Source organism: Dryobates pubescens, chromosome 36, assembly GCF_014839835.1.
Source record: "Dryobates pubescens isolate bDryPub1 chromosome 36, bDryPub1.pri, whole genome shotgun sequence".
In the NCBI taxonomy this organism is placed as follows: domain Eukaryota; kingdom Metazoa; phylum Chordata; class Aves; order Piciformes; family Picidae; genus Dryobates; species Dryobates pubescens.
This window is the reverse complement of record NC_071647.1, coordinates 1,788,616-1,814,618: the sequence shown is the minus strand read 5'-3', so window position 1 is coordinate 1,814,618 and position 26,003 is coordinate 1,788,616. Positions and strand designations below refer to the sequence as shown.

The 26,003-nt window shown below is 66.8% G+C and overlaps 2 protein-coding genes across 2 annotated transcripts; one reads left to right on the top strand and one right to left on the bottom strand.

The window, feature by feature from the left end:
• The first annotated feature begins 233 nt into the window (after positions 1 to 233).
• On the top strand, positions 234 to 10,191 carry OSBPL7 (oxysterol binding protein like 7). The gene is made up of 22 exons (XM_054176796.1): positions 234 to 418; positions 927 to 1,049; positions 1,199 to 1,252; positions 1,382 to 1,495; positions 1,578 to 1,697; positions 1,803 to 1,923; positions 2,028 to 2,131; positions 2,243 to 2,340; positions 2,456 to 2,577; positions 2,673 to 2,797; positions 3,131 to 3,211; positions 3,309 to 3,440; positions 4,055 to 4,136; positions 4,246 to 4,517; positions 5,210 to 5,347; positions 5,441 to 5,504; positions 6,050 to 6,128; positions 6,238 to 6,382; positions 7,568 to 7,709; positions 7,815 to 7,941; positions 9,228 to 9,350; positions 9,803 to 10,191. Exons 1-22 carry the CDS (start codon positions 326 to 328, stop codon positions 9,909 to 9,911), a joined length of 2,568 nt encoding a protein of 855 aa, XP_054032771.1. The 5' UTR covers positions 234 to 325; the 3' UTR covers positions 9,912 to 10,191.
• Positions 10,192 to 11,286: 1,095 nt separating this feature from the next.
• TBX21 (T-box transcription factor 21) lies at positions 11,287 to 22,871 on the bottom strand. Its single transcript, XM_054176605.1, has 6 exons — positions 22,381 to 22,871; positions 13,948 to 14,102; positions 13,724 to 13,845; positions 12,633 to 12,791; positions 12,408 to 12,469; positions 11,287 to 11,938 (listed from the first exon to the last, which is right to left on the bottom strand). The coding sequence occupies exons 1-6, from the start codon at positions 22,869 to 22,871 to the stop codon at positions 11,287 to 11,289; spliced, it is 1,641 nt and encodes a 546-aa protein (XP_054032580.1).
• Positions 22,872 to 26,003: the final 3,132 nt, after the last annotated feature.

Below are 26,003 nucleotides of genomic sequence, written 5' to 3'. Positions count from 1 at the left end.
GGACCTGCCAGGCGGGCAGCGGGCACGGGCGGGGAGGGCGAGATAAGGCCGGGCGAGGGCAAGGCTCCAGCTCCCTCCGGGGGGCACTTCCCGGCTCCCAGCCGCAGGCTCCCCGCGCCTGGGGGTGCCCAGGAGGGAAGGGATGCGGCTGCCAGGCAGGGTGGGTGATGCCCTCCCTGACCCCGGCACTCACTCGTGGCAGCGGCTCCCACGGCTCGGGGCGTGACGGACGAGCTGGGACCACCCCCCGCTCAGCCCTGCAGTGTGGACAGGAGCGGGAGGGCCCTGGCTGTGCCCCCCCTGCCCCCCCCTCTGCTCGCCGGCCATGGGCAGCCACGAGAAGGATCTCTGCTCTCCCAAGAGGGCTCTGTCCCGCTCCAGCAGCACTGTGTCCTCCAAGCACAGCAGCATCCAGCAGGTTAGGGGGCTCCAGGCATGGGGCAGGGGGCTGTGGGGGGGCTCAGGGGGTGCTGTCCTCCAAGCACAGCAGCATGCAGCAGGTTGGGGGGCTCCAGGCATGGGGCAGGGGGCTGTGGGGGGGCTCAGGGGGTGCTGTCCTCCAAGCACAGCAGCATCCAGCAGGTTGGGGGGCTCCAGGCATGGGGCAGGGGGCTGTGGGGGGGCTCAGGGGGTGCTGTCCTCCAAGCACAGCAGCATGCCGCAGCCTGGGGGGGCTCCAGGCTTGGCGCAGGGGGCTGTGTGTGGGAGCTCAGGGGGGTGCATGCATTCTTGAGGGGGGGTGGGGTGGTGCCATGAGTTCTTAGGGGGCTTCACCCTGCTGCTTCACTTTGTGCTGCTATAGGGTGACACAGAGATGCCTCATCCCCTGGGGGTACCCCTGGGGGTGAGGTGGGGGAGCACTTCGTGCACCCCTGGTGCCAAGGGACTTCCCCCCACCCCGCACAACCTGACTGCCATCCCCACAGGGCTCAGAGAGCTGGGAGGTGGTGGAGGAGCCCCGGGGGCTGGGCAGCCCCGGGCAGGAGCCACCGCGGCATGAGGGCTACCTGCTGAAGAAGAGGAAGTGGCCCCTGAAGGGCTGGCACAAGGTAACAGGGCAGGGCTGGCACCGTCACCCAGCTGGGTCCTGGGTACCCTGCCCACCCCCGGGGTGATTTGGATCCTTGGCTAAGGGGAGGGGGCAGGGGCCTGCAGGCCCCCTCCCCACCCCAAACCAATCATCCTTCTGTGTCCCCAGAGGTACTTCGTGCTGGAAAGTGGCATCCTGAAGTACTCCACCACACGCCAGGATGTGAGTGTGGGGCTGGGCTGCACCCAGTGCAGCCTCCTCGAGGGCACAGGACCCCCATGAGGAAGTGGGGGGGAAGGGGGTCTTCCCCGCCCCTGACAGGGGTCCCTGGGCTCCCCCCCCACCTTCCAGGTCCTGAAGGGCAAGCTGCATGGAGCCATCGACGTCCGTCAGTCGGTCATGTCCCTCAACAAGAAGGCTCAGAGGGTCGACCTGGACACGGAGGAGAACATTTACCACCTGAAGGTGCTGCTGGGGGGCTGGAGGCAGGGCTGGGGGCGTGGGCTCGGGCGGCTGAGTCCCCTCACAGCTCGCTCCTGTGCCGCAGATCAAGTCCCCCGAGCTCTTTGCCAGCTGGGTGAGCAGCCTCTGCTCTCACCACCGCGGCGAGAGGCCTGAGCTCTGCCCCCGGGGGGGTCCCGCCGGGAGGGCCCCCGGCAGCGCGCAGGTCGGTGAACGCCTTGGGGGGGGTGGGGATGAAGAGCAGCAGCGTCTGGGGGGGGAGGGGCAGGGCTGGCAGCCCTGGGGAACTGCTCTTTCTCCTCTGCAGCAGGGCCCCTGGACGAGGATCCTGCCCTCGGGCAGTGCCCCTGCCCTCTCCAGCCTTGCCAGCTCCCGGGACAAGGTGAACGCCTGGCTGAAGGACAGCGAGGGGCTGGAGCGCTGCTCGGAGGGTGAGGGGGGGGCAGGAGGGGACGCCCTAGGGCAGGGAGGGGATGCCCTCTGGCCCCCCCCGCCCCCCCTCCCCCTGACCAGGCTCGCTCCGTGCCCGTTGCAGAGCTGGCAGAGTGCCAGGCAAAGCTGCAGGAGCTGACAGGGATGCTGCAGAGCCTGGAAGCTCTGCACCGCATCCCCTCTGCCCCTCTCATCTCTGGCAGCCAGGTGAGTGGGGCGGCAGGGGGCACAGCAGCGTGCCAGCCACCCCCCCTCACCCCCCCACCCCCGCTTCCTGGTGAGGGTCTGGCTCCAGCCTCCCCCTCCTCTCCCTCCCAGCCCTCAGCTGCCACGGAGAGGCCCAAGAAGGGCAGGAGGACCACCAAGATCTGGTGCACCCAGAGCTTCGCCAAGGACGACACCATCGGCAGGGTGAGGAGGGGGCCCGGGGGTGCCCCCCCTGAGCTCTGCCTGCTGCTGGAGGGCAGAGCCCAGCCCCCCTACAAGGCCTTACTGACCCCCATATTGTGTGTGCTCCCCCTCCCCCCAAAAGGTTGGCCGCCTGCACGGCTCTGTCCCCAACCTCTCCCGGTACCTGGAGCCGGCCCAGAGCTTCAGCCTGCCCCCGGAGTACCTCCAGCTGCAGAGGAGCTTCTGGGTGCTGGCCCAGAAAGGTAGGATCAGCCCTGCCGAAGGGCTGGGGCGGGGGGGGGTTGGTGTGCCAGCAGGGCTGCTGTGGCACAGGCTGACCCCCGCCTGGCCCTGGCAGTGCACGGCTCGCTCAGCAGCGTGCTGGCCGCGCTGACGGCCGAGAGAGGCAGGCTGGAGGAGATGAGGCTGGCGCTGGACCGGCGGCGCTCAGCACCGCGCCCGGGCGGTGCCAACAACGCAGGGGTGAGGGAGCGCGGAGAGAGGGGCACCGCGGGGGCGGCGGCGGGGCTGGCAGGGTGCCGGTGGGGGTGCTGGGTGCTTGGGAAGCAGGGGGGTGCTTCCCCTCCCCTCCCTAAGCGCTGTCAGCCCCACGGTAGTCGGAAGGGGCAGGCGGGGTGAGGGCACAGCTAAGCCTTCTTCCCCCCCATCGCTGTCAGCCCCACGGTGGTCGGAAGGGGCAGGTGGGGTGGGGGCACAGCTCAGCCTCCCTCCCCCCCCCATCGCTGTCAGCCCCACGGTGGTTGGAGGGGGCAGGTGGGGTGGGGGGCGCAGCTCAGCCTCCCCCTGCATCCGCAGGCTGCCCTGCGCCGCTTCCATTCCCTCTCCGTCTCCTCCGACACCACCCTGGATTCCTTCGCCTCGCTGCATCCCGATGAGGTCAGGGGGGGCCGGGGTGAAGGGTGGGGGTCTGAGCGGCGTCCCCCCCCGCCCCAGGGGTGGGAAGCTGAGGAGGTTTGGTGGCTGTGCCCCGCAGCCGGACTCGCTGCCAGCCAAGGGCGGGGAGCAGCAGCTCTCCAACCGCAGCATCGTCTCGCTGGCCGACTCCACCACGGAGTTCTTCGACGCCTGCGAAGTCTTCCTCTCGGCCAGCTCCTCCGAGAACGAGGTGGGAGGGGGCTTCTGCCGGGGGGGGAGGGACCGTGGGAGGGGCTATTACAAGTCGGGGGTTTGGGACCCTAACCCCAACCCCTGCCAGCCCTGTGCTGCCGGTTCTGTGGGTTCATCTCTGCCTTCTCTCTCCTCCCATCCTCTCCCCGTTAGCCAGCCCGGGAGATCCCCCCCCCAGCTCCCAGTAGCCCCCTCAGCCCCCGTGTGCTCCCCAGCCCCTGTATGCCCCCGAGTCCCTGTATCCCCCCGAGTCCCTGTGTCCCCCCCAGCCCCTGTGTCCCCTCCAGTCTCTGTTTCTCCCCTCAGCCCCCCCTCTCCGGGTGCTCGGGGTCTCCACAGTCTCTGAGCCCAGCGGTGGGGGCCAGGTCTTGCCGGTGCCTCTCCTCCCCAACCCTTACACCCCCCTCCCGCAGCCCCACTGGTACCCACCCCCCCAATTCCCCATCCTACCCGCCCCCAGCCCATCCCAGCTCCTCAGATCTCCTCCCCTCCTCTCGGGGAGACACCTGCCCATCAGAGCCCCTTGCTGTCCCTCCGTCTGTGTGTCCCCCACCCCCCGTAGCGTAATCCCCAACCCCCCCTCCCCACCCACGGTCCCCTGCGTGTCCCCAGCCCTCGGATGAGGAGTCCTGCATCAGCGAAGCCATCACCAGCGCCTGCGAGGACCCGGGGGGGCCGGGCCGCCCCCCGACAGGTACAGAGAAGGGCTGGGGGGACACACACAGGCACCGAGGAGAGAATTTGAGGGGCGGGGTGGAGTGAAGCCTGGACCCCACCCCACTCCACCACCCCGTTCCCGACAGGAGCGGAGGGCCCGGGGCTGCCCGCGGAGCCGGTGGAATTACCGGGACCGGATCCACGGCGTCGGAGCTGCCTTCCTGCCCCCCCAGCGCCCCCCGGGGATGTCAGCTTGTGGGGTCTGCTGCGGAGCAGCGTGGGGAAGGACCTGTCCCGGGTGGCCCTGCCGGTGCAGCTGAACGAGCCCCTGAACACCCTGCAGAGGCTCTGCGAGGAGCTGGAGTACAGCGAGCTGCTGGACAGGGCTAGCCGTGCCAGGGACCCCCGGCAGCGCCTGGTCAGGGGGGGCCGGGGGCACTGCGGGGGTGGGAGAGGGTTGGGGGACTCCAGGGGACTGGGGGGGCATGAGGGAATCTGAAGGCAGGTGGGGGCTCAAGGGAGGCTTGGGTAGGGGGAGGCTTGGGGGGTGGGAGGGACTTTGAGGGCTGTTGGGGCTGGGGGGTCTTGGGGGGTTCAGGGGTAGGGAGAGGCTCAGAGGATGCAAGGGAGTTTTAAAAGCAGGTGGGGCTGGGGGGCAAAGGGGGGTCAAGGAGTTGGGGAATTCCAGGGGGTTTAGGGAATTTGAGGGGCTTGGGGGCAGGGGGAGGCTTGGGGGGGCAAGGGGGCTCAAGGGACACAGAGGGGAGCAGGGGTATGGGCTGCTCCCCACAAGGGACTTCGGGGGCAGGAGTTGCTTGGGGGGCAAGGGGAGTTGGGGGACGCAGAGGAGCTCGAGGGACAGAAGGGACTTTGGGCAGGGGGGGACACCAGATGGGAAGGGGGAGGGGGCTCAGGAAGCTCAGAGGCTCCAGGGACAGGAGAGACTTGGAGGGCACAGGGGTGAGAGGGACAGGGGCCGCAGGGGTGAGAGGGGCGCAGGGGTGCGTGGGCACAGCCGAGGGGCGCCGCAAGCCCTGGGGCGCAGCGGGGGCCGGGCGGGCGCCGTGCCCCGGCAGGGTGGCATGACAGGCTGGCATCCCGGGGTGCCAGGTGTACGTGGCCGCCTTTGCCGTCTCTGCCTACGCCTCCACCTTCTACCGGGCGGGCAGCAAACCTTTCAACCCCGTGCTGGGCGAGACCTACGAGTGCGTGCGGCCCGACCGCGGCTTCCGCTTCGTCAGCGAGCAGGTGGGCGGGGGGGCACGGCGCCCACCCTGGGGGGCGGGGAGGGGCCACCCAGCTGGGTGGGCTCCTGGCATCTCCCTCTCCCTCTTCTCCAAGGTCTCCCACCACCCACCCATCTCTGCTTGCCACGCCGAGTCTGACAACTTCATCTTCTGGCAAGGTGGAGGCGCTGAGGAGGGGGTCGGGGAGGTAGCGGGGGGAAGGGGGAAGGGGGTTGAGAGGGTTGGGGGATTCCGGGGGTGGGGGTTTGGGGGAGATGAGGGAGGTGTGAGGGCAGGTGGGGTTGGGGATTTTGGGGGGGATCTGGGGGCAGGGGAAGGCTTGGTGGGTAAGGAGGCTTGAGGGACGTGGAGGGGCTCGGGGGCAAGGGGAGCTCAGGGGGCACAGAGGAGTTTGGAGGCAGGGGGTGCTTGGGGGACAAAGGAGTCAGGGGGCACAGAGGAGTTTGGGGGCAGGCATTGCTTGGGGGACAAAGGAGTCAGAGGGCACAGAGGACTTTGGGGGCAGGCACTGCTTGGGGGACAAGGGGAGCCTGGGGCACACAAGGGACTTTGGGGGCATGGGGAGGTGAAGAGCTTCGAGGCTGAGGAGGATCTGGGGGGCTGAGGGGCCAGAGGGACTCTGAGAGGCAGGGGTGGCACTGGGAGGCTCAAGGGCACGCAGGGGTCTCTCACCACCTCCTGCCCACCCCCTCCCAACCCCAAGACATGAGGTGGAAGAACAAATTCTGGGGCAAGTCCCTGGAGATCGTCCCTGTGGGCACCGTCAACGTCCAGCTGCCCAGGTGAGTTCGGTTGCCCTGGCAGCGGTGCCCAGCCCCGTGGCGCTGCCCCCCACCCTTGCCAACCCCCCTCCCCCCCCGTTTCTGGGGACGTGGCGGGCTGTGGCTGCAGGACTGGGGACCACTTCGAGTGGAACAAGGTGACCACCTGCATCCACAACGTGCTGAGCGGCCCCCGCTGGATCGAGCACTACGGCGAGGTGCTGATCCGCAACACCCGCGACGCCTCCTACCACTGCAAGCTCACCTTCTGCAAGGTGTGCCCACCCTGCTCCCCTGACACCCCCTCTCCCTGCGCCCCCAGGCCCTCTCTTTACCCCCTGGTCCCCCCACAGCTTGTCACCCTTTTGCCTGGCCCCAGCTTTCTGGATGTGGCTCCCACGCTCTCGTCCTCACGCTCATCTAAACCCTGCCCTTGCCAGCTCTTCTCTCCTCCCCTTCCCAGCTGTTCTCTCCTCCCCTTCCCAGCTGTTCTCTCCTCCCCTTCCCAGTTGTTCTCTCCTCCCCTTCCCAGTTGTTCTCTCCTCCCTTTCCCATTCATCTCCCTCCCTGTCCCGGTTGTTCTCTCCTCCCTTTCCCGGGTATCCCATCTTTTCCCACTGCCTCCACCCCATCGCTCCCAGCCCCACCTTTTGCCAATGGCTCCGTCCCCTCCTTCGTGGCCCCTCCCTTTCCCGGTTATCCTTTCCCAGTGGCTCCAACCCATCCCTCAGGGACCCACAAGTCCCCAGCGACCCCTCCCCTTCCCCACTGACCCCTCCCCTTCCCCACTGATCCCCCCTTCCGCGGTTAGCTCCCCCCTTTACCATTTATCCCCCCAGTTACCCCCCACTTCCCCAGTTACCCCGTTTCCCTAGTTACCCCCCCATTAACCCCTCCTTGTCCCCAGTTATCCCCCCAGTTACCCCCCTCCTCCCCATTTCCCTCTCCCCTTTCCCATTTCCCCCTCCCCTTCCCCAGTCCCACCTCCTCCCAGTTACCCCTCCCCCAGTGTCTCTCCCCTTCCCCACTTCCCCCTCCCCTTCCCCAGTGTACCACTTCCTCCCCACTTATCCCCTTCCCCACTTCCCCCTCCCCTTCCCCAGTGTACCACTTCCTCCCCACTTATCCCCTTCCCCACTTCCCCCTCCCCTTCCCCACTTACCTCTCCCCTTCCCCACTTCCCCCTCCCCTTCCCCAGTGTACCACTTCCTCCCCACTTATCCCTTTCCCCACTTACCTCTCCCTTTCCCCACTTCCCCCTCCCCTTCCCCACTTTCCCCTCTCCTTCCCCACTTACCTCTCCTCTTCCCCACTTCCCCCGCCCCTTCCCCCCTACCCCCTCCCCTGCCCCACTTCCCCCTCCCCGTCCCCCTCCCCTTCCACCACCCCCCCCTCCCCGGCGTCCCCGGGGAGGCGCCGGTGCCCCGGCCGGGCGCTGCCCGTCGGCTGTGCTGCCGCAGGCTCGGTACTGGGGCGCGGGGGCCAACGAGGTGCAGGGGGCGGTGCTGAGCCGCAGCGGGACGGTGCTGGAGCGGCTGGCCGGCAAGTGGCACCAGGGGCTGCACCGGGGGCCGGCCCCGGGCCAGTGCATCTGGAGAGCCAGTAAGGAGCAGGAGGGGAACGGGCTGGGGGGGGGGGGGGGGGGGGGGGAAAGGGATCACCAACCCTTGGCGGGGGTCTCTCAGCACTGTGCCCCCCACCCTGCAGACCCCATGCCCCCCGACCACGAGAGGAGCTATGGCTTCACCCAGTTTGCCCTGGAGCTGAACGAGCTGACCCCGGAGCTGCGCAGGGTCCTGCCTGCCACTGACACCAGGCTGAGGCCTGACCAGAGGTGAGCAGAGCCCCCTGGCACGGGTGGAGGATGGGTGGGGGGAGGTGCTGAGGGTGCTGAGCTCCTGGCAGTGATCCTGGAGTCGTAGGATTGGTTGGGTGGGAAAGGATCCCCAAGGTCACCCAGTCCAACCCTCAGCCCAGCACCACCAAGCCATGGCCACAGGGTTCTGGGACACCTCCAGGGCTGGGGACTCCACCAGCTCCCTGGGCAGCCTGGTCCTGTGCCCCATGGCCCTTGCCATGGAGACCTTTTTCCTCATGGCCAGCCTCAGCCTCCCCTGGTGCAGCTTGAGGCCATTTGCTCTCCTCCTGTCACTTGTTGGGGAGAAGAGACCAATCCCCTGCCTCACCCCAACCCCCTGGCAGAGAGCTGTGGAGAGCAATGAGGTCTCCCTTCAGCCTCCTCTCCTCCAGGCTGAACACCCCCAGCTCCCCAGCCCTGCCCTCCAGACCCTTCCCCAGTTCCTTTGCCCTCCTCTGGAGCTGCTTGGAGTCCTCCTTGGAGCCCAGGATTTGCAGTGTGCCCTCACCAGTGCCCACTCCAGGGGACAATCACATCCCTGCTCCTGCTGGCCATGCTCTTGGGGACCCAGGCCAGGCTGCTGGTGGCCTTCTTGGCCACCTGGGCTCACCCTGGGCTCATCTTCAGCTGCTGTCACCCAGCACCCTCAGGGCTTTTTCTGGTGGGTGCTTTCCACCCACTCTGCCCCAGGCTTGGAGCCTTCATGGGGTTGTGGTGATCCAAGTGCAGGACCCAGCACTTGGCCTTGTTGAACCTCATCCCACTGCCTTCATCCCATGGATCCAGCCTGGCCAGAGCCCTCTCTAGCTCCTTCCTACCCTGCACATGAGGTTGTGGTGATCCAAGAGCAAGACCCAGCACTTGGCCTTGTTGAACCTCATCCCACTGCCCTCATCCCATGGATCCAGCCTGGCCAGATCCCCCTGTAGCTCCTTCCCACCCTGCACATGAGGTTGTGGTGATCCAAGTGCAGGACCCAGCACTTGAGCTTGTTGAACCTCATCCCACTGCCCTCATCCCACTGCCCTCATCCCACTGCCTTCATCCCACTGCCCTCATCCCATGGATCCAGCCTGGCCAGAGCCCTCTCTAGCTCCTTCCTACCCGGCAAGCAGATCGACCTCCCACCCCCTTTAGGACCTGCCCTCCACCAGATCAGCGATCAAGGCGTTGTTAAAAGACAGCTGAGCCCCCGGGGCACAGCAGTAGGGCCCAGCTACCGCCTGGCGCTGCCTCCATTCCCCTCCAACCCCCCACCCCAGGTACCTGGAGGAGGGCAATGTGCCGGCAGCCGAGGCACAGAAGCGCCAAATCGAGCAGCTGCAGCGGGACCGGCGCCGGGTGATGGAGGAGAACAACATCACCCACCAGGCTCGCTTCTTCAGGTCCAGCAAGGGGGGGCTCCCGCTCCTGGTGTGCCTCAGGGGTCACAGAAGCCATAGCAGCCCCCATCGACCCCCAGCTCCTTGTCGTAGGGGTCCCCATTTCGGGGTAGGGGAACGACCTCCTCCGCTTGCATTCGTACAGCCCCGAGCCTGAGGAGTCCCCCGAGGTGGGGGGAGGAGGGGGGCTCAGGGTGGGGCCAGCCCTCCACCTCCTTCCCCTTTTCCTCCCAGGGCTCCTGGTACCAGCCCCGACCCCCCCTCCCCAGGGCTCCATCCTCCCCTGACACCCCCAAAGCCTCCCCCAGGCCCCTCCGGGTAGTAGGGCAGGGGAGGGTGGGGGGCAGGTGGGAGGGCAGAGGGTCGAGGGTGGGGGTCCTGAGGCTGCACTTACATGGGGTGATGCGTGGGGGACCCTAAATTTGACCCCCTGCCCCCTCCCTGCTCCTGTCCAGGCGGGTGGTGGATGCCAGTGGGAAGGAGTCCTGGGTCACCAACAACACCTACTGGAAGCTGCGCTTGGACCCTGGCTTTGCACACCTGGACACTGCAGTGCTCTGGTAGCCACCCCCAGCCAAGGGGTGCTGAGCCCCCTCCCCCTCACCTCCAGGGTGCTGAGCTGCCCCAAAGGGTGTTGAGCTCCTCCAAAGAGTTCTGAGCTGCCCCAAAGGGTGCTGAGCTCCCTGCAAGGATGCTGAGCCCCCTCCAAGGGGTGCTGAGCTGCCCCAAAGGGTACTGAGCCGCCCCCTCCAGGGTGCTGAGCTCCCCACAAGGATGCTGAGCTCCTCCAAGGGGCGCTGAGCTGCCTCAAGAGGTGCTGAGCCCCCCTCCAGCGTCCTGAGTCTCCCCCCGGGGTGCTGAGCCCCCCACAAGGATGCTGAGCTCCTCCAAGGGGTGCTGAGCCCCCACCTAGGGTGCTGAGCTCTCCCCTCCAGCTCCTCACAGCAGTGGGGCTGGTTCCCCCCCACCAGCACCGGGGGTGCAGCCCCCCCCCCCTCCCCCCCTGTTTTGCTGCTGTTGAAGCAAAACTGTGATGGAAAATGCTGGGGAGGGGGTGAGGGCTGGGGGGGGGCACAGGCAGTGTCTCCCCCCCCCCCCCTCCCCCCCCCCCCCCCCAGACCCAGAGCAAAGCCTCAGGGCTGCCTGGGACACTCTGGGGGGCAGGACTGGCAGTGCCCCCCCGGCCCTGTGGGCAGGGGATGCCTGCCTGGGTCCTTGGCTCGCTGGGCAGGGGCGGGGGGGGGAGACCCCTCAGGGGGTCGGGGGGGTGCCTGCGGGCGGGCAGACCCCTTAGCCCCCTCCCCACCCCCCCCCAAGGCGTGCACAGAGGCTGCTCTAATAAAGGTCATGAAGAGCTGGGGGGTGCAGAGAGCTTCGTCCCCCAGGGCTTAGGAAGCCCCCTGCCCACCCCGGGATGCCTGAGACCCCCAGGTGAGGGGAGGGGGAGGTGGTCTCACCCCCTTAGCCCCCCCCAAATGCCTCAATTCCTCCCCCCCCCCCGCCTTGCCCACAGAGGAGACCAAAGAGCTGTGCCCCACAGTGTCCCTTTTATTGCAAGATATGCTGCTCCCCCCCCCCCGCCGCCCCCAGCCCCACGCTGGGCACACGGGGGGGAGGGGCTCAATAAATACTTCAGTATTAACCCCTCCACCCCCCACCCCCACCTTAAACCCCCCCACCGACGATAAAAACTGTTTGCCCCCGACCCCCCCTCACGACCCCCCCTCCCCCCATCCCTTCCCCATGGCCCCACCAGGGGCTGATTGTCTGGAGCCCCCCCCGCCCCCCCCCCCCGCTCAAGCCCTCCCTGGATATGGGTGGTAAAGAGCTGGGGGAGAGGGGGAGTGGCACACACAGGGACCCCCCCCAAGCACTTGGGGGTTTCTGGGGGGGGGGTCTGAGCTCCCCCACATCCCCCCCCCCCCCCGCCTTGTGTGGCTCAGGTGCCATAGAAGCCATAGTAGCCCCCATCGACCCCCAGCTCCTTGTCGTAGGGGTCTCCATTCCGGGGTGGGGGGGAGCTCTCGGTGCTGGAGGGGTAGGGGGACACCCTCCTGCGCTTGCACTCGTACAGCCCCGAGTCTGAGGAGTCCCCCGAAGTGGTGGGAGGGGGCTCGGGGGGGGCCCAGCCCTCCGCCTCCTTCCCCTTCTCCTCCCGGGGCTCCCGGTACCAGCCCAGAGCCCCCCCAGGGCTGGTTTTGGGACCGTATTGCCCGGGGCTCCAGCCTCCCCCGACGCCCCCAAAGCCTCCCCCAGGCCCCTCGGGGTAGTAGGGCAGGGGAGGGTGGGGGGCAGGGGAGAGGGCAAAGGGTTTCACCCCATAGGGCACCAGTTTGCCCCCCCCGTACCCCGTGTCGTAGCCGCTGTACTCCGCGGCCGGAGGCTGCTGCGGGGTAAAGAACCAGCGCGGGGGGTCCTTGGGGGGCAGGGGCAAGGGACCCCCCCGCTCGCCGCCGAAGAAGCGCCCGGGGGGCAGGGGGTACTGCTCGGGCAGGAAGGGCTGGAAGCGGGGAGCTGGCAGGAGCTGCTGGCAGCCTGGCACCTCCGGGGGGGATGGGGTGAGGCGATCGCCCTCCGAGGCTGAGTACATCCTGGGGGGGGGGAGAGAGAAAACAGGGTGGGAGTCGGGGGAATGCCCCTCCTGAGAGCCAGGGGTGCGGGGGGCACACGGGGGTAGGAATCGGGGGGCACACGGGGTAGGAATCGGGGGGCACAGGGTTAGAAGGTGGGGAGCACACAGGGTGGGATGCGGGGGGGCACAAGGGGGTAGGAAGGTGGGGGGCACACAGGGTGGGCTGCGGGGGGGCACAAGGGGGTAGGAAGGTGGGGGGCACACAGGGTGGGCTGCGGGGGGGCACACAGGGGTAGGAAGGTGGGGGGCACACAGGGTGGGCTGCGGGGGGGCACACAGGGGTAGGAAGGTGGGGGGCACACAGGGTGGGCTGCGGGGGGGCACAAGGGGGTAGGAAGGTGGGGGACACACAGAGTGGGCTGCGGGGGGGCACAAGGGGGTAGGAAGGTGGGGGGCACACAGGGTGGGCTGCGGGGGGGCACACTCACGAGTCGAAGTTGTCCCGGAAGCCTTTGGCGAAGGGGTTGTGGTCGATCTTCAGCTGGGTGATCTGGGGAGGGAGGTGGAGATGGGGGTGGGGGGAACGCCAGCGTGCCCCCCGCCCCCCCACTCGCCGAGGATGCTGGCATTGAGTCTTTGGGGTGCTGCTGGCCGGGGGGGGGTGTCTGTGAGGCCGGTTTTGGGGAGGGGGACACCCCCGCGGCGGTACTCACGTCGGCGTTCTGGTAAGCGGTGACGGCGATGAACTGAGTCTCGGGGAAGGCAAAGGTGTGGGTGTGGGGGGAGGGGCAGGGCTCCTCGCCCTCCCCCTCCTTCACCTCTGTCACATGCAGCCGGGGCTGGTACTTGTGCAGCGACTGCAGCACGATCATCTGGGGGGGCGGGGGGGGGGGACAGGGTGGTCATTTGGTCAACTGACGGCTGGCTAAGGGTGAGCCAGGGAGTGCCCAGGTGGCCAAGAAGGGCACCAGCAGCCTGGTTTGGGGCAGCAAGAGTGTGGGCAGCTGGCACAGGGAGGTGATTGTCCCCCGGGCTGGGCACTGCTGAGGCCACTCCTCGTGTGCTGGGGTCGGGTTTGGGACCCTCGCCCCAGGAAGGACATCGAGAAGCTGGAGCAGGGCTGGAGAAGATCAACCAAGGTGGGGAAGGGTCTGGAGAGCAGGGCTGGGGAGGGACCGGGGGGCGTTCAGTCTCCAGAGGAGGAGGCTGAGGGGAGACCTCATTGCTCTCCACAGCTCCCGCAAGGGAGGCTGGAGTGAGGCAGGGCTTGGTCTCTTCTCACATGCATTGAGTGGCAGGAGAAGAGGAGGTGGCCTCAGGTTGCACCAGGGGAGGGCCAGGCTGGGCATGAGGAACAGTTTCTTCCCGGGAAGGGTTCTCAGGCACTGGCACAGGATGCCCAGGGAGGTGGTGGGGGTCACCATCCCTGGAGGGGTTTCAAAGCCAGGTGGAGGGGGTGCTGAGGGACATGGAGGAGGTGCTGGGGGACATGGAGGGGGTGCTGAAGGATGTGATTTGGTGCTGAGGGACATGGAGGAGGTGCTGGGGGACATGGAGGGGGTGCTGAGGGACGTGATTTGGTGCTGAGGGACAAGGTTTGGCGGTGGGGGATGTGGAGGGGGTACTGGGGGTCGTGGTTTGGTGGCAGTGGCTTCCAGCAGTGCTTGGATGGAGAGCCCCTGGCGAGCAGCTGGACTTGGTGATCTCCGAGGGTCTCTTCCAAGCCCAGCAGCTCAGTGCTCCTGTGCTCCACACGGGGGGGCTCTGGGGGGGCACAGCCTTGGCACGGCAGCGGGATCCTTACCTGGCCCACGTTGTTGGATGCCCCTTTGTTGTTGGTGAGCTTCAGCTTCCCGAAGGAGACCTCCTGCCGCATCCAGTGCGCTCCTGTGTTGGGCGAGTCGGGGTGCAGGTAGAGACGGTTCCCTGGGGATGGAGGTGGGAGGGGGGGAGGGACAGCAGGGGTGGGGTTACCCCCCCTGGCCAGCACGAGGAGGGGGAGGGAGGGGCTGGGGGGAAGGCCCGTACCTGGCATGTTGCCCTCAGCTTTGCCACACTGCACCCACTTGCCCCCCTGGTAGCGCCAGTGGTGCTGGTCCACCAGCACCACGTCCACGCAGACGCTGTAGTGCGCCACGGGGTTGAGCCCCGAGAGGCTGAAGCTGAGGAAGGGGAACATGCGCCTGGGGGGGGGACAGAAGGACAGACATTGTCACCTCCCCCCTCCTCTCCTCCCTCTCCCCCCCTGCCTCCTTCTCCCTCTCCTCCTCCCCCCTCTTCTTCTCCCTCTCCTCCTCCTTCCTCTTCTCCCTCTTCTCCCCCTCCTCGTCTGCCTCACTCTCTTCCCCTCTCTCCTCACACTCCCTCTCCTCCTCCCTCTCCTCCCCTTCCTTCTCCCCCTCCTTCTCCCTTTCCTTTCTCCCTCTCCTCTTCCTCCCTCCCCCTCTCCCCCTCCTTCTCCCTCTCCTTTCTCCCTCTCTTCCTCTTTTCTCCCTCTCTTCCTCTTTTCTCCCTCTCCTCCTTTCTCCCTCTCCTCCTCCATCTCCTTCTCCTCCTTCTCCTCCTCCTCCTCCTTCTCCCTCTCCTCCTCTTCCTTCTCCCTCTCCTCCCAGCTCAACCCCTGGAGCAAAGGGCTGGATGGGCTGGGGGGTGTCAGGAACATTGGGGGGCGGGGGGGTACCTTTTCCTTTCACAACAGGGATGGGGAAAAGGAGGCAGGACGATGTCCAAGCGCCCCAGCGCCACCCTGCCCGCACCCAGCTGGGTGCCCACGAGGCTCTGACTGACCCCAGCAGCTGGGGGATGCTCTAGGGGCTGATTTCCACCCTCACCCCCCCCTCCTCAACCCCCCGGGTATCTTCCTCCCCCTCCCCAAGCACCTTCCGGCTCGGAAACCAACACCGCTGCTATTTCGGGCTGGGCGCCAGCCTGTGCCAAGGGCAGGGAGGGGACAGGACGAGGTGGCCAAGGCAGGGGGGGGGCACTCTGTGGCCACAGCTGCCACCCTGCCATGGGGCTGCGCCCCACTGACCACCCTCACCCGGGCAGGAAACCTCCAAATGCCAGCCCTGGGCAGGGAGATCTGGCAGCTCCTTTCAGCCTCCCTGCGTGCGGTCCCTGCTTGGCCACCGCCGGTCCCAGCAGCCTCCAGCCTGCGGCGGGACCTCGAGCTGGGGCTGGGGTCTCTGAGTCAAGCCCGGCCCAGCAAAGCTCGGCTCTGCCTGCAGCGGTTTGGCACCCACTGGAGTCTTGGCTTGTGGTGGCTGGAGGTGGAAACCAGCACCACCAGCAGCCCCTGTGCTCCAGCACCAGCCCCAGCGGCCCCAGTCCCTCAGCACCAGCCCCAGCGGCCCCAGTCCCTCAGCACCAGCCCCAGCAGCCCCAGTCCCTCAGCACCAGCACCCCCAGCGGCCCCAGTCCCTCAGCACCAGCACCCCCAGCGGCTCCAGTCCCTCAGCACCAGCCCCAGCGGCCCCAGTCCCTCAGCACCAGCACCCCCAGCGGCCCCAGTCCCTCAGCACCAGCACCCCCAGCAGCCCCAGTCCCTCAGCACCAGCACCCCCAGGCCTGCTGCCTGTCTGCTCCACTATTGCCACCCACATTCATGACCCTTTGCTGGTGGGGCCAAAGCCCCCAGCACAGTGACATGGGGGAGACAGAGGTCCCTCAGCCCTCCTCCAGCTTTAACACATGGAGTGATGGGGGGGAGGGGATTCATCCTGACTCCCAGCCTCCAGGGTGAGATGGCTGGGGAGAGGGGCTGCAGCCTCTCACCTGCCCCTCCTCCCCCCTCCAGTGGGCTGTGCCATTTCCCATGCCGGTACCCAGTGGGTGAAGGTGGGGGCTGGGTTTGCACCCCCAACGCCCCCCCCCATTTCCCCAGTTCCTCGAGGTGCAGGTGCTGGGACCTCGAAAGCATGGCCCAGCCGGGGGGGGAGGGGGGGTCCTGCATGGGGCTGGTGGCTTCCACCAGAAGGGATCCCATGGGTCTGGGCTAAGTTTGGGCAGGGGCCAGGTGTGCTGCTGCCTGGAGCCCTGCCATCATCCAGCAGGATCAAGGCATAGAGCTGGCATTGGGGCTGCCAGGATCCCCCCTCCCGCTCTCCCCAACCACTCCAACCTCCCCTCAAGGGCAGAGGACTGGTGAGCTCATGGCAGGGATGGCACAATGCACCCAGTGAGCCCAGCCAAGCTCCTCTTCATCCTGCTGATGGCGGGGGGAGGGGACACCAAAGAAGGGTGAGAGGAGCAAATCGAGGGGCTGGGAAGCTGACGAAGCTCCGGGGAGCAGGGCAGGACCGTGGCGGACCGGCCGCGGCCGCGGCAGGAAGCGAGGCTCAGGCAGCGCCGCGGCCCCGGGGAAGCGACATGCAAAAGGGCGATGGAAAGAGCTGACTCAAACTTGCCCTTACAGGAGGCTGGGGAAAAGAAAGAGAAAAAGAAAGAGAAAAGAAGAAAAAGCAGCAGCAGCAGCAGCAGAAAGCAGCAGCGGTGGTGGAGGAGCTGTGCGAATGCTCCCCGAGGTCTGAGTGGGCACTCAGCAGCCCCTGGGGGGGACGGACACAAGGCTCTGGTCACATCCATGAGCCAAAACCTGGTGGTCCGTCCTCCCCCCACCCCGGTGCTCAGATCTTCCCTTGGCACGGCCAAGGTGGTTCCCACCGCGGATCAAAACTGGAGCCACATCAAAGGTCCCTAGTGAGGGCTTGGGCTGCCTCTGAGTCCCTGCCTGCCTTGCCACCACCGTGTTCCCGGTGCCAAAGCCTTCGCCAGCACCACCCCCCGGTGCCAAAGCCTTCGCCAGCACCACCCCCCGGTGCCAAAGCCTTCGCCAGCCTCATTGCCCCGGTGCCAAAGCCTTCACCATCACCACCCCCTGGTGTCAAAGCCTTTGCCAGCACCATGTTCCCGGTGCCAAAGCCTTCACCAGCACCACCCCCCGGTGCCAAAGCCTTCACCATCACCACCCCCTGGTGCCAAAGCCTTTGCCAGCACCATGTTCCCGGTGCCAAAGCCTTCACCAGCACCACCCCGCCGTGCCAGCACCATTCCCCCTGTGCCAAAGCCCTTGCTGACACCACCTCCCAGTGCCAAAATCTTCGCCATCACCAACTCTCCGTGCCAAACTCTCGCCACCGCCAATTCCCAGTGGCAAAGTCCTCACCAGCTCCCACTGCACAAACCTTCCCCAGCGCCATCTCGGAGTGCCAGCACCAGCACCAGCTCCCAGTGCCAAAGCCCTCACCGGCACCAGCTCCCAGTGCTGAAACCCTTGCAGACTCCCAGCCCCAAACCCTTCCCCACCACCTCCCAGCCCCAAACCCTTCCCCATCCCCATCTCCCACCCCCACCAGCCCCCCTCTCCCCCCGCCCAAGGCGATGCCAGCCCCGCAGCGGGCAGCCCCGCTGGGCGTTGCTGCCCCAGCTCCGAGCTGCTGCGCGGAGCAGGGAGGAAGAAACCAGCAAAAAGAAACATTTTGGGGGGGGCTGCTGCTGGCTTTTAGGGGTTTTTTAATGCACCTCGCTGGCTCCCACGCCGCCGGGTCCCCGAGCTTCACCCTGCCGGCGGAGCAGAGCCGCAGTCGCAGCTCAAAAGCTGCCGCGGTGCAAACCGCAGGGGCTCGGCCGGGGCACGGGAGGGTGGGGGGTGGGGGTAAGACCCGAAACCATGCACGCTTCGAGTTTATTCTTAACCCCCACCCTCCACTCCCTTGCTTTATGCTCAAGCTCCAGGGCAGGATTTGGGTCCCCTGGGTTTGGCCCCTGCGGTCTGGGTCTCCTCCCCAGGCAGGTTTGAGTCTGGAGGTCTGGAAGGAGCTGCTGGCTCTTGGGCTGCTTGGGGACACAGGGTGGGTGTAAGGAGGGGTCCGCGGGTGCCTGGAGGGTCTGTTTGGGTGCTGGGGGAGGGGGGCTATGGGTGCTCAGACAGCCAGGATGGGAGCAAGGGGCTGGTGGGTGCTTGGGCATCCAGACTGGGTGTGGGAAGCGGCGTCTGGAAGTCCTAGATGGGTGCAGGATGGGGGTCAGTGGTACCCCGAGGTTTGTCCTTGAGTGAACCCTTTGACTTGGGGTGGGGGGAGTGAGGGAGGATGGGGCCCTGGGGCAGGGGAGCCAGGGGGCACAGGGAGCTGGGTGCGAAGAGCATCCTAGGGGACATGGGACCCTGGGGACAGAGAGAGCAGGGCCAGGATGAACCCAGGTGCGACAGAAATGAGAGGGGCAGCTGCCAGCAGACCTGCCCAGGGCCAGGAGTGCAGACCCAGAGGGGCAGTGTTTGCTGGGTGGGGGGCAGTGGTGCCCGACCTGCCCAGCCCTACCTGCACCCCTGGCAGTGCACAGGGGGGAAGCTGCCAGCTTCCTGAGCTGCCTCCTCTCTCAGTGCCAACCCAGCCACAAGAACCACAGAGGAGTGGGAGACTGGCAGAGCCCCCCCCCCCCCCCCCAGGGCTGCATGGCACAGCTGCTCAGCATGGCACAGGGGCATGGTGTGGCTGCACAGCATGTGTGGCACGGTGCCACATGGCTGCATGGCAGAGCTGCACTGCATGGCATGGTGGCATGGCACAGCTACATGGTGGTATGGCACAGCTGCTTGGCATGGCACAGTGACATGGAATGGCTGCATGGCACAGCCACACAGCCTGGCATAGGTGCATGGCACAACTACCCAGCTGCTTGGCACAACATGGCACCACTACACCTCTGCCTCCAGCACCTCTGAGCTGCCACCCAGGCACTGGGGTTCCCCTTGTCCCAGCCTGTGCAGAAGCAGAAGCTTCTGGCCTGGGCAAACCATCCCTGAGTGCCCCTCAGAAAGGCAAAACCAGTTCTTGTGTTCCCCAAAATACAGAGGCAGCCCTGGCGCCCCCCAAAACAAAGCCATCCATGGCACCCTTCAAACCAAAGGCAACCCTGGCACCCCCCAAAACAAAGCCATCCATGGCACCCTTCAAACCAAAGGCAACCCTGGCACCCCCCAAAACAAAGCCATCCATGGCACCCTTCAAACCAAAGGCAACCCTGGCACCCCCCAAAACAAAGCCATCCATGGCACCCCTCAAACCAAAGCCATCCATGGCACCCTTCAAACCAAAGCCATCCATGGCACCCCTCAAACCAAAGCCATCCATGGCACCCCTCAAACCAAAGCCATCCATGGCACCTCTCAAACCAAACCCAACCCTGGCACCCCTCAAACCAAAGCCAACCTTCACCTTTGCCAGATGCAAGCCCAGCCCTCATGTCCCCAAAGCTGTCCCCATGTCCCTCCACAGGGGCAATGCCATCCCCTCTGTCCCCCAAGCACAAAGCCATCGCTGGTCCCCCCTCCCACTTGTGCCCAAAGACCCCACCTCAGTGCCATCTCCTCTGTCCCCCCCAGAGGCCAACCCCGGCCCTGGTTCTGCAGCAGAGGCCTGGGGCAGAAATTCCCCTGGGGGCCCTCTGCAGTGGGGGGAGGGTAAGGCCTGGGGAGCAGGGGGTGTCCACTGAAATCCTGCCCTGGCTGAACCCCCAAGAGTCATGGGGGGGGCAGAGGGAGAACGGGGACCTGTGTGGGAACCTGGCAGGAAGTGATTTGTAGTTAGGATGAATGGGTGTGGGACGGCATGGGATGGTGTGGGATGGCATGGGAGGGTGTGGAATGGCATGGGATGGCATGGGATGGTGTGGGATGGCATGGGCTGGCATGTCAGAGCCAGGACAGAGGGGCAGGAGTGGTGCCAGGGGGACAAATCCCAGCACCCCACCAGTTTTGCCCTGGTGACCCCAGTTGCCCCTCGGGCTCAGCTCCTCTCCGTGGGGGGCACCAGCCCTGAGAATCCAGCACGGGCCCACAAGCTGGGGCACCACCACCCTCCTGCATCTCCTGCCCTGCCCCAGACCCTCCCCCAGCCCGGTGGGTGCCTGTTATGGGGAGCCCCCCCCCGCCCCCGGAGCCCTCACTGTGGGGTTTTTTCCTGTCTCAGCAGCGCTGCAGCCTGGCCCTGCACACAGGAGCTTGCAAAAGCAGCTCGGGGTTGGGGCAAACGGATGTGCTGTGGCTCTGCCTTTGACATCTCCCCAGGGCTGCCTTTGCTGTGATCCCCCCCTCCAGCACACAGCACATCACCCTCTCAGCCCCCAGCCCCTTTGCAGAGCTGTTGTGGGAGGATGGAGCCGGAAAAAGAGCCCCAAAACCTCTCGGGTTTGGGTTGGGAGTCGATGGCAGAGCCCAGATGCGGAGCGGGGTAGAGGGGAGGGGGTCTTGGGGGGCCAAACCCAAGTTTCTGACCCCTTAACACCACCTCCTGAGCCGCCCTGAGGCAGTGGGGATGGGCACTGCCGGGCACTGCCCCTGAAACTGCCACCAGTGGCTGGGAAAAGAGAGGAGGGCAGCAAGAGGATGAATCTGAGGAGGTTCTTGTCGGAGCTGAACGACGGCGAGCAAGGAACAGCCCTTTGGGGAGCCCAGCACCCTCCTACCTCCTTGCCCCACGCTGGGGACACATCAGCCCAGCTGTGCTGGTGCCAGTTTGCTGCTGAGTGACCCCAAAACCCTGATGGGGGGAACCACCGAGCCCCCAGCCCTTTTGCAGAGCTGCTGTGGGAGGATGGAGCTGGAAGTAAGAGCCCCAAACCCTCTTGGTTTCAGGTTGGGAGCCAACGGCAGAGCCCAGACGTGGAACAGAAGATTGGATTTTAGGGGAGAGGGGTACCACCTCCTGAGCCACCCTGAGGCAGTGGGGATGGGCACTGCCAGGTAGTGCCCCAGAAGCTGCCACCTTGGCTAGGAAAAGAGAGGAGGGGAGCGAGGGGCTGAGTTCGAGCAGGCTCCTTCCGGAGCTGAACCATGGCGGACGAGGAGCAACCCTTTGGGGTGCCCAGCACCCATCCACCCTTCTGGCCAGCGCTGGGGACACCTCACCCCAGCTCTGCTGGTGCTGGTTTGCTGCTGAGTGGCCCCAAGCCCTGAAGGGGGGTGCGGGAAAACACACACCCCCCCCCAGGCCTGGGAACGGCCGTGGCAAACCAAGCGACCTTAACGTGTTCAGACTTCCAACACATTACAGCAGGTTGGGGCTCAGCATCGAAGTGACACTGCCTGTCTCAGCCCGGGGACAGCAGAGGGCACGGAGCATGGCTGCTGGCAGCCACGGCGCTGGGCAGAAAGAGACCCCCACCACACACCCCCAGGGCGAGGGGATGCCAGCAGAGTGGGGGCTCTGCCACCCGCCCCAACGCCCCCTGACCACGGAGCCGCAGCAGCTCAGTCTGGAGGGGGTTGAGCCTCGCACCCGACCCTGCCATGCTTATCCTCCTCACCCCAGAGACTTCCCAAGCAGCAGCTGGGGGGCTGGCTCCCCCCCCCCCCCCACACACCAGCCCAGTGCCATGGGGCTCATGGTTGGCACCAGCGTTTTGGGGTCTCCTTGCCCCGAGTTGGAGCAGTTCTGCAACCACCCAGAGGCTGCCTCTCCCCCAACCCCTTCCAGACTGGGCTGTTGGTGGAGGGGGGGTGGACTTTATCCCCCTTCTCCCCCCAAAAAATCCCCCAGCCCCATGGACCCACAGCCTGTGAACACCCCGGGTGGGCGGCAGCACGGAGGGCACAGCAGGTGCCCGCTCACGGCGTCACCAGCAGCTCTTTGGGCACCCAGGACATGCTGCACCCTTCCCTGGGCACATGTGGGGCACTCCTGGGCTCTGCCTGCCCCGTGGAGCAAAGGGGGGAGGGAGGGGGGGATTTCCATCCCGGAGGGGAGGACAACAAGTAGAGGGGGTGCCACACACCCATCCGCTGTGCCCGTGGGGTGCCCGGGACCGCTGGCACCCTCCTGGGCCTCCTGCTACTTGTTGCTGCGCTGGGCTGGAGAGGCAGCCCCGGGGTCCAGGACGGATAAATGCTTCCTGCAGCCCACCCCCGGCACTGGCACCATCCCCACGAGCTTCCTGGCACCCAGATACGGGAGGTCTGCACCCCTCCTTCCCGCCCTGGCACAGATGGGCCCCCCCCCCAAGGCTCTTTGTCCCCTCAACTCCCCTAGACAACCGGATTCGATTGGGGGGGGGGGGTCTGGTTTGCTTCGCTCCCCCACTTCATCCCTCTGCACAGACAGACAAACGTCACCCCGACCCCACAGGGATGGGGACCCCTCTTTCACCCCTCTCCCACGGGCAGATGGGGTCCCACGTCCCCCCCACCCCCCCCTCCAGCTTTTTGATGAGCCAAGGAGGGAACCTCTCCTGCCTCACCATGCCAGCCCCCCACTCCCCCCGCCCATCCCGTGGCTCCCCCAGCCTGTCCCGCACCCCCTACCTGTATCCCTGCTCACATCAGACCCCCACCCACTGTCCCCCAGCGTCCGTGCGGGTCCCGGTGCTGCTGCACGTTCCCTGCCAGTCCCCCTGCCCTGGTGTCCGCCCCCTAGCCCCCCCAGCCCCCCATCCCCGTGTCGGTGTGCCCCCTCCCCCGCGGCTCACCTGCCCTGCTTGGTGATGATCATCTCGGTCTGGTGCTTGTGGAACTTGGCCCAGAGCGGGTAGTTGTTGAGCATCACCTGCACCTTCCCGGCGGCCCGGTAACCGGGCAGGGCACAGAGCGGGCCGGAGCGAGGGCACAACGGGGCAGCCCCGGCTGGGCTATAAGCACCCTCCGCGGCTCCGTAAAGCTCCGCACCCGCGTAACCTTCCACCGCGTAACCCTCGACCGGGGCGGCGGGAGGTGGCGGTGCCCGGTAAGGCGGACACGGTCCCAGGAACCGGCCGCCGAAAGCACCGGGAGTACCGTAAGGTAGCGGAGGGGGGGCTCCAGGCTCCGGTCCTCCCCCATCACCGTAGTAAGCAGCGGCGGCGGCGGCGGCGGCGGCAGCAGCGTCCCGGGGACCCGGTGGCTCCTTGGCGAAGCTGGCGGTGCCGGTGAGCATGGGGGCGGCGGGGCTGGGGGCTCCGGTGCCCGGCTCCAGCGCTCCCATGAACGGGAGGAGGGGGGGCACCGGCCCCGTTCAGCCGCTCATGGGGGCGGCCCCGGGAACCGGAGCCGGGCTTCTTTCAGCGGTGCCCACCTCGCCGGCTTCCCATCGCCCCCTCCATGCCCGGTAATCCCGGAGTAGGAAGGATGATGATGGGGAAGGGAGGGGGGCGGGGGTGGGGTGGGGGTGTGGGGAGGAAGGAGGAGGAGGAGGAGGAACAACCGGGGCGGCCCGGGGAAAGCCAAGGGGGAGGAGGAGGAGGGCAAAAAATAAACCTCCCAACCCCTCCAAAAAAAAAAAAGAGAAAAAATTTCCAACGAAATCCCCAAACACCCTAAAAGTGCTGCCGGAGAGAGGGGGAGGGGCGGGGGGAGGGGGACACCTCCGTGCCCCGCCGCTGCCGGTAGCGCTGCCGGTGCCTCAGCCGCTCCACCTGCCCATCCCCGTGGCTCCGCGCCTCTTATCCAAAGAAGCGACACCGCCGAGGGAGCTCCGCCTCCCCCTCCCCCCCTTACCCCCTCCACCGGCGGAGGCGGCCCCCACCGGGGCGGGGGAGAGGGAACGGGGCGGGCCCGGGGCGGGGAGCGGGACACGAGGGGAGCAGGACACGCGGGGAGGAGCTGGGGGACACGGAGCCTGGGGAGGGATGGGGGACACCGGGGAGAGGGGATGTGGAAGGGCATGAGGGGACACGGAGCGTGGGAAGGGGGTGGGGGGACACGGGGAGACGGGGGGCACTTCGGGGGGTGGGGAGGTGGGAGGGGGTGGGGGACATGGTGGGACGTGGAGCACGGGAGGGCACGGGGAGACATAGGAGGGGTTGGGGGGCATGAGACACTGGGGGGAGTGGGGAGGCAGGAGGGGATGGGAGGACACGGGTGGGGGACACCAGGGGACACAGAAGGTGGGAGGGGAGGAAAGGATGGGGGAGAGGATGGGAGACACGTGGGAAGATAAGGGTCTGAGGGGGAGCAGGGAAATGGGAGGGGATGGGGGGGACACAGGGCAGGAGTGGGGACGTGGAAGGGAACAGAGACACTGTGGGGACACTGTGGGGACACACAGGGCATGGTGTGACCAAGGGGACAGTGCAGGGGCCCACGATCCTGCCTGCCACTCGGAGCTGTGGGGTGACACAGAGGCCACTTTATTCCTTGTCCCCTTCCCTCCTCCCAGGACTCTTAGTTAGTCCTTCAATTAGCCACTTGCTGGGCACAGGGTGGGCCCCGTGGGGAGGGAACCTCCTCCTCCCCTGGGGAAAACCAGGGCAGCCCCAAACTCTGAGTGCCCACTGGCTGGCACTGGTCCCCACTGCACACCCTGGGGTCAGCGTGGGCAGGATGTGGCTTCAGCACCTGGGGGCCAGCCTGGGGGGGGGGGGGTCTCTGTCCCCTTCTGCAGGCTTTGGGGGGCTCCAAGTTCCCCGAGGAGCTCAGCCAGGCTGTGCCCACCCTCCGTGCCCACTCCTGTGCCCACCCTGAGGCCAGGCCTTCCCAGCACCTGCCCTTGACCCTGCTGTGCCCGGGGAAGTCCCTGCGTCCCCTGCAGCCAGCACGCTGGCATTTGGCTCTGGAGGAGCCGCTTCCCCTGGCAGCTTCCCAGCTCGGCGCCCGTCAATATTTTCCATTCCCAGTGGGACAGTGCCGCGGGAGGGTGGGGGACGGCTGGGGGGCGGCTGGGGGACGGCTGGGCAGCGGCTGGGTGGCAGCTGGGCGACGGCTGAGTGCCACCCTGCGCCCAAGTGCTCCCTCCCTCGTCGCGGCAAAGGATGAGCGATGCCACCACCGGCCCGCGGGGCCCAGGCTTGTCCCCGGGCTGCAGGGATGTGGCCACCCTCTGCCCCAGGACCCCCCCCGGGGGTGGGAGCTGGGGGGAAGAAAGGGACACGTGGGGGTCTCTATCAAATCCCACAGATAAAGGCTCCATGGCGCTGGGGGGGGGGGGGGGGGTCACAGGGGATTGTGCTGCTGGGGGGGCAGTGGAGGGGCTGGGGATAGGGATGGGGATGGAGAAAGGGACAGGGATGGGGACAGGAATGGGGGAAATGGATAAGGGTGGTCCAGGGGTGGAGATAGGGATGAGGATGAGGATGGGGATGAGGGTGGGGATGGGGAAAGGCACAGAGATAGGGACGGAATGTGGAGGGGACAGGGATGAGAATGGGGACAGGATGTGGCTGGGACAGGGGTGGGGACGGCGACAGGGACAGGATAGGGATGGGGACGCGGATGGGGCCGGCCCCAGGGATGAGGCCAGCTCTGCTTCCCCCCACGGAGGGGTCTGGCTGTGGGGCAGGAGGAAACGGAGAGTTAAGGATGCACGGAGGGGGTGCGGGTTGCGGCCCGGCCGTGGGGGGTGGCTGGATGTGACCCCCCCCCGTGTCCCCACGGTGAGTCAGGGTGGTCCCCAGGGGGTTGTGTATTGCCCAGCAGACAGAGCTTAGCAGCCATTGGGTTGGCCTTTCACCGGTGCCATTGTTCAGAGGGGTCCCCAGGCTGCAATCTCTATGCAAACCCCCACCCTTGCTGACATCCCCCCCCCGGCGCCCCCCTCCCCTGCTTTTCCGGCTCCCTGCCAGCTTCTCCCGGCTCTAATCCCCTGGGAGTCAGTGGGGGAGCGGAGGGAGGCAGTGCAGTGGGAGCAGCCCCTTCCCCGTGCCCACCTCTGCTCTGGGGTGTGCACAAACACCTCCACGCACACACACACGCGTGGGCGCCCCCTCCCTGGGACCCTGTACCCCGGGGCACAGGCCTGGCAGCTGTGTTGTGTCCCCCTGCTGTGCACCCCTAGGCTGCCAGGTCACTGCCAAGCCCCTCTTAACCCACCAAGAGGAATCCCCCCCCCCCACCCGGAGTTCCCAAATGAGAAGAAGATGGAAAACAAGGAAATTTCCAGAAAAAATTTCAAGGAGGGGGTAGAGGGGGGGGCAAGGGGGGGCATGGGGGGGGGGGGGAAGGCTCATTAACGTTTTGGGGGGGGTTGAAGCAAGTGCAGCAGCACATGTGGCCCCCTGACGTCAGGATGTGCTAATTCATTCCAGTTATACCATCGCCGGCGAGGATAAATTCACAGCACACACACACACATATACCCCCCCGGGCCCCCTCCCGCTGCGAGCTCAGCCGCCGCGGCCGC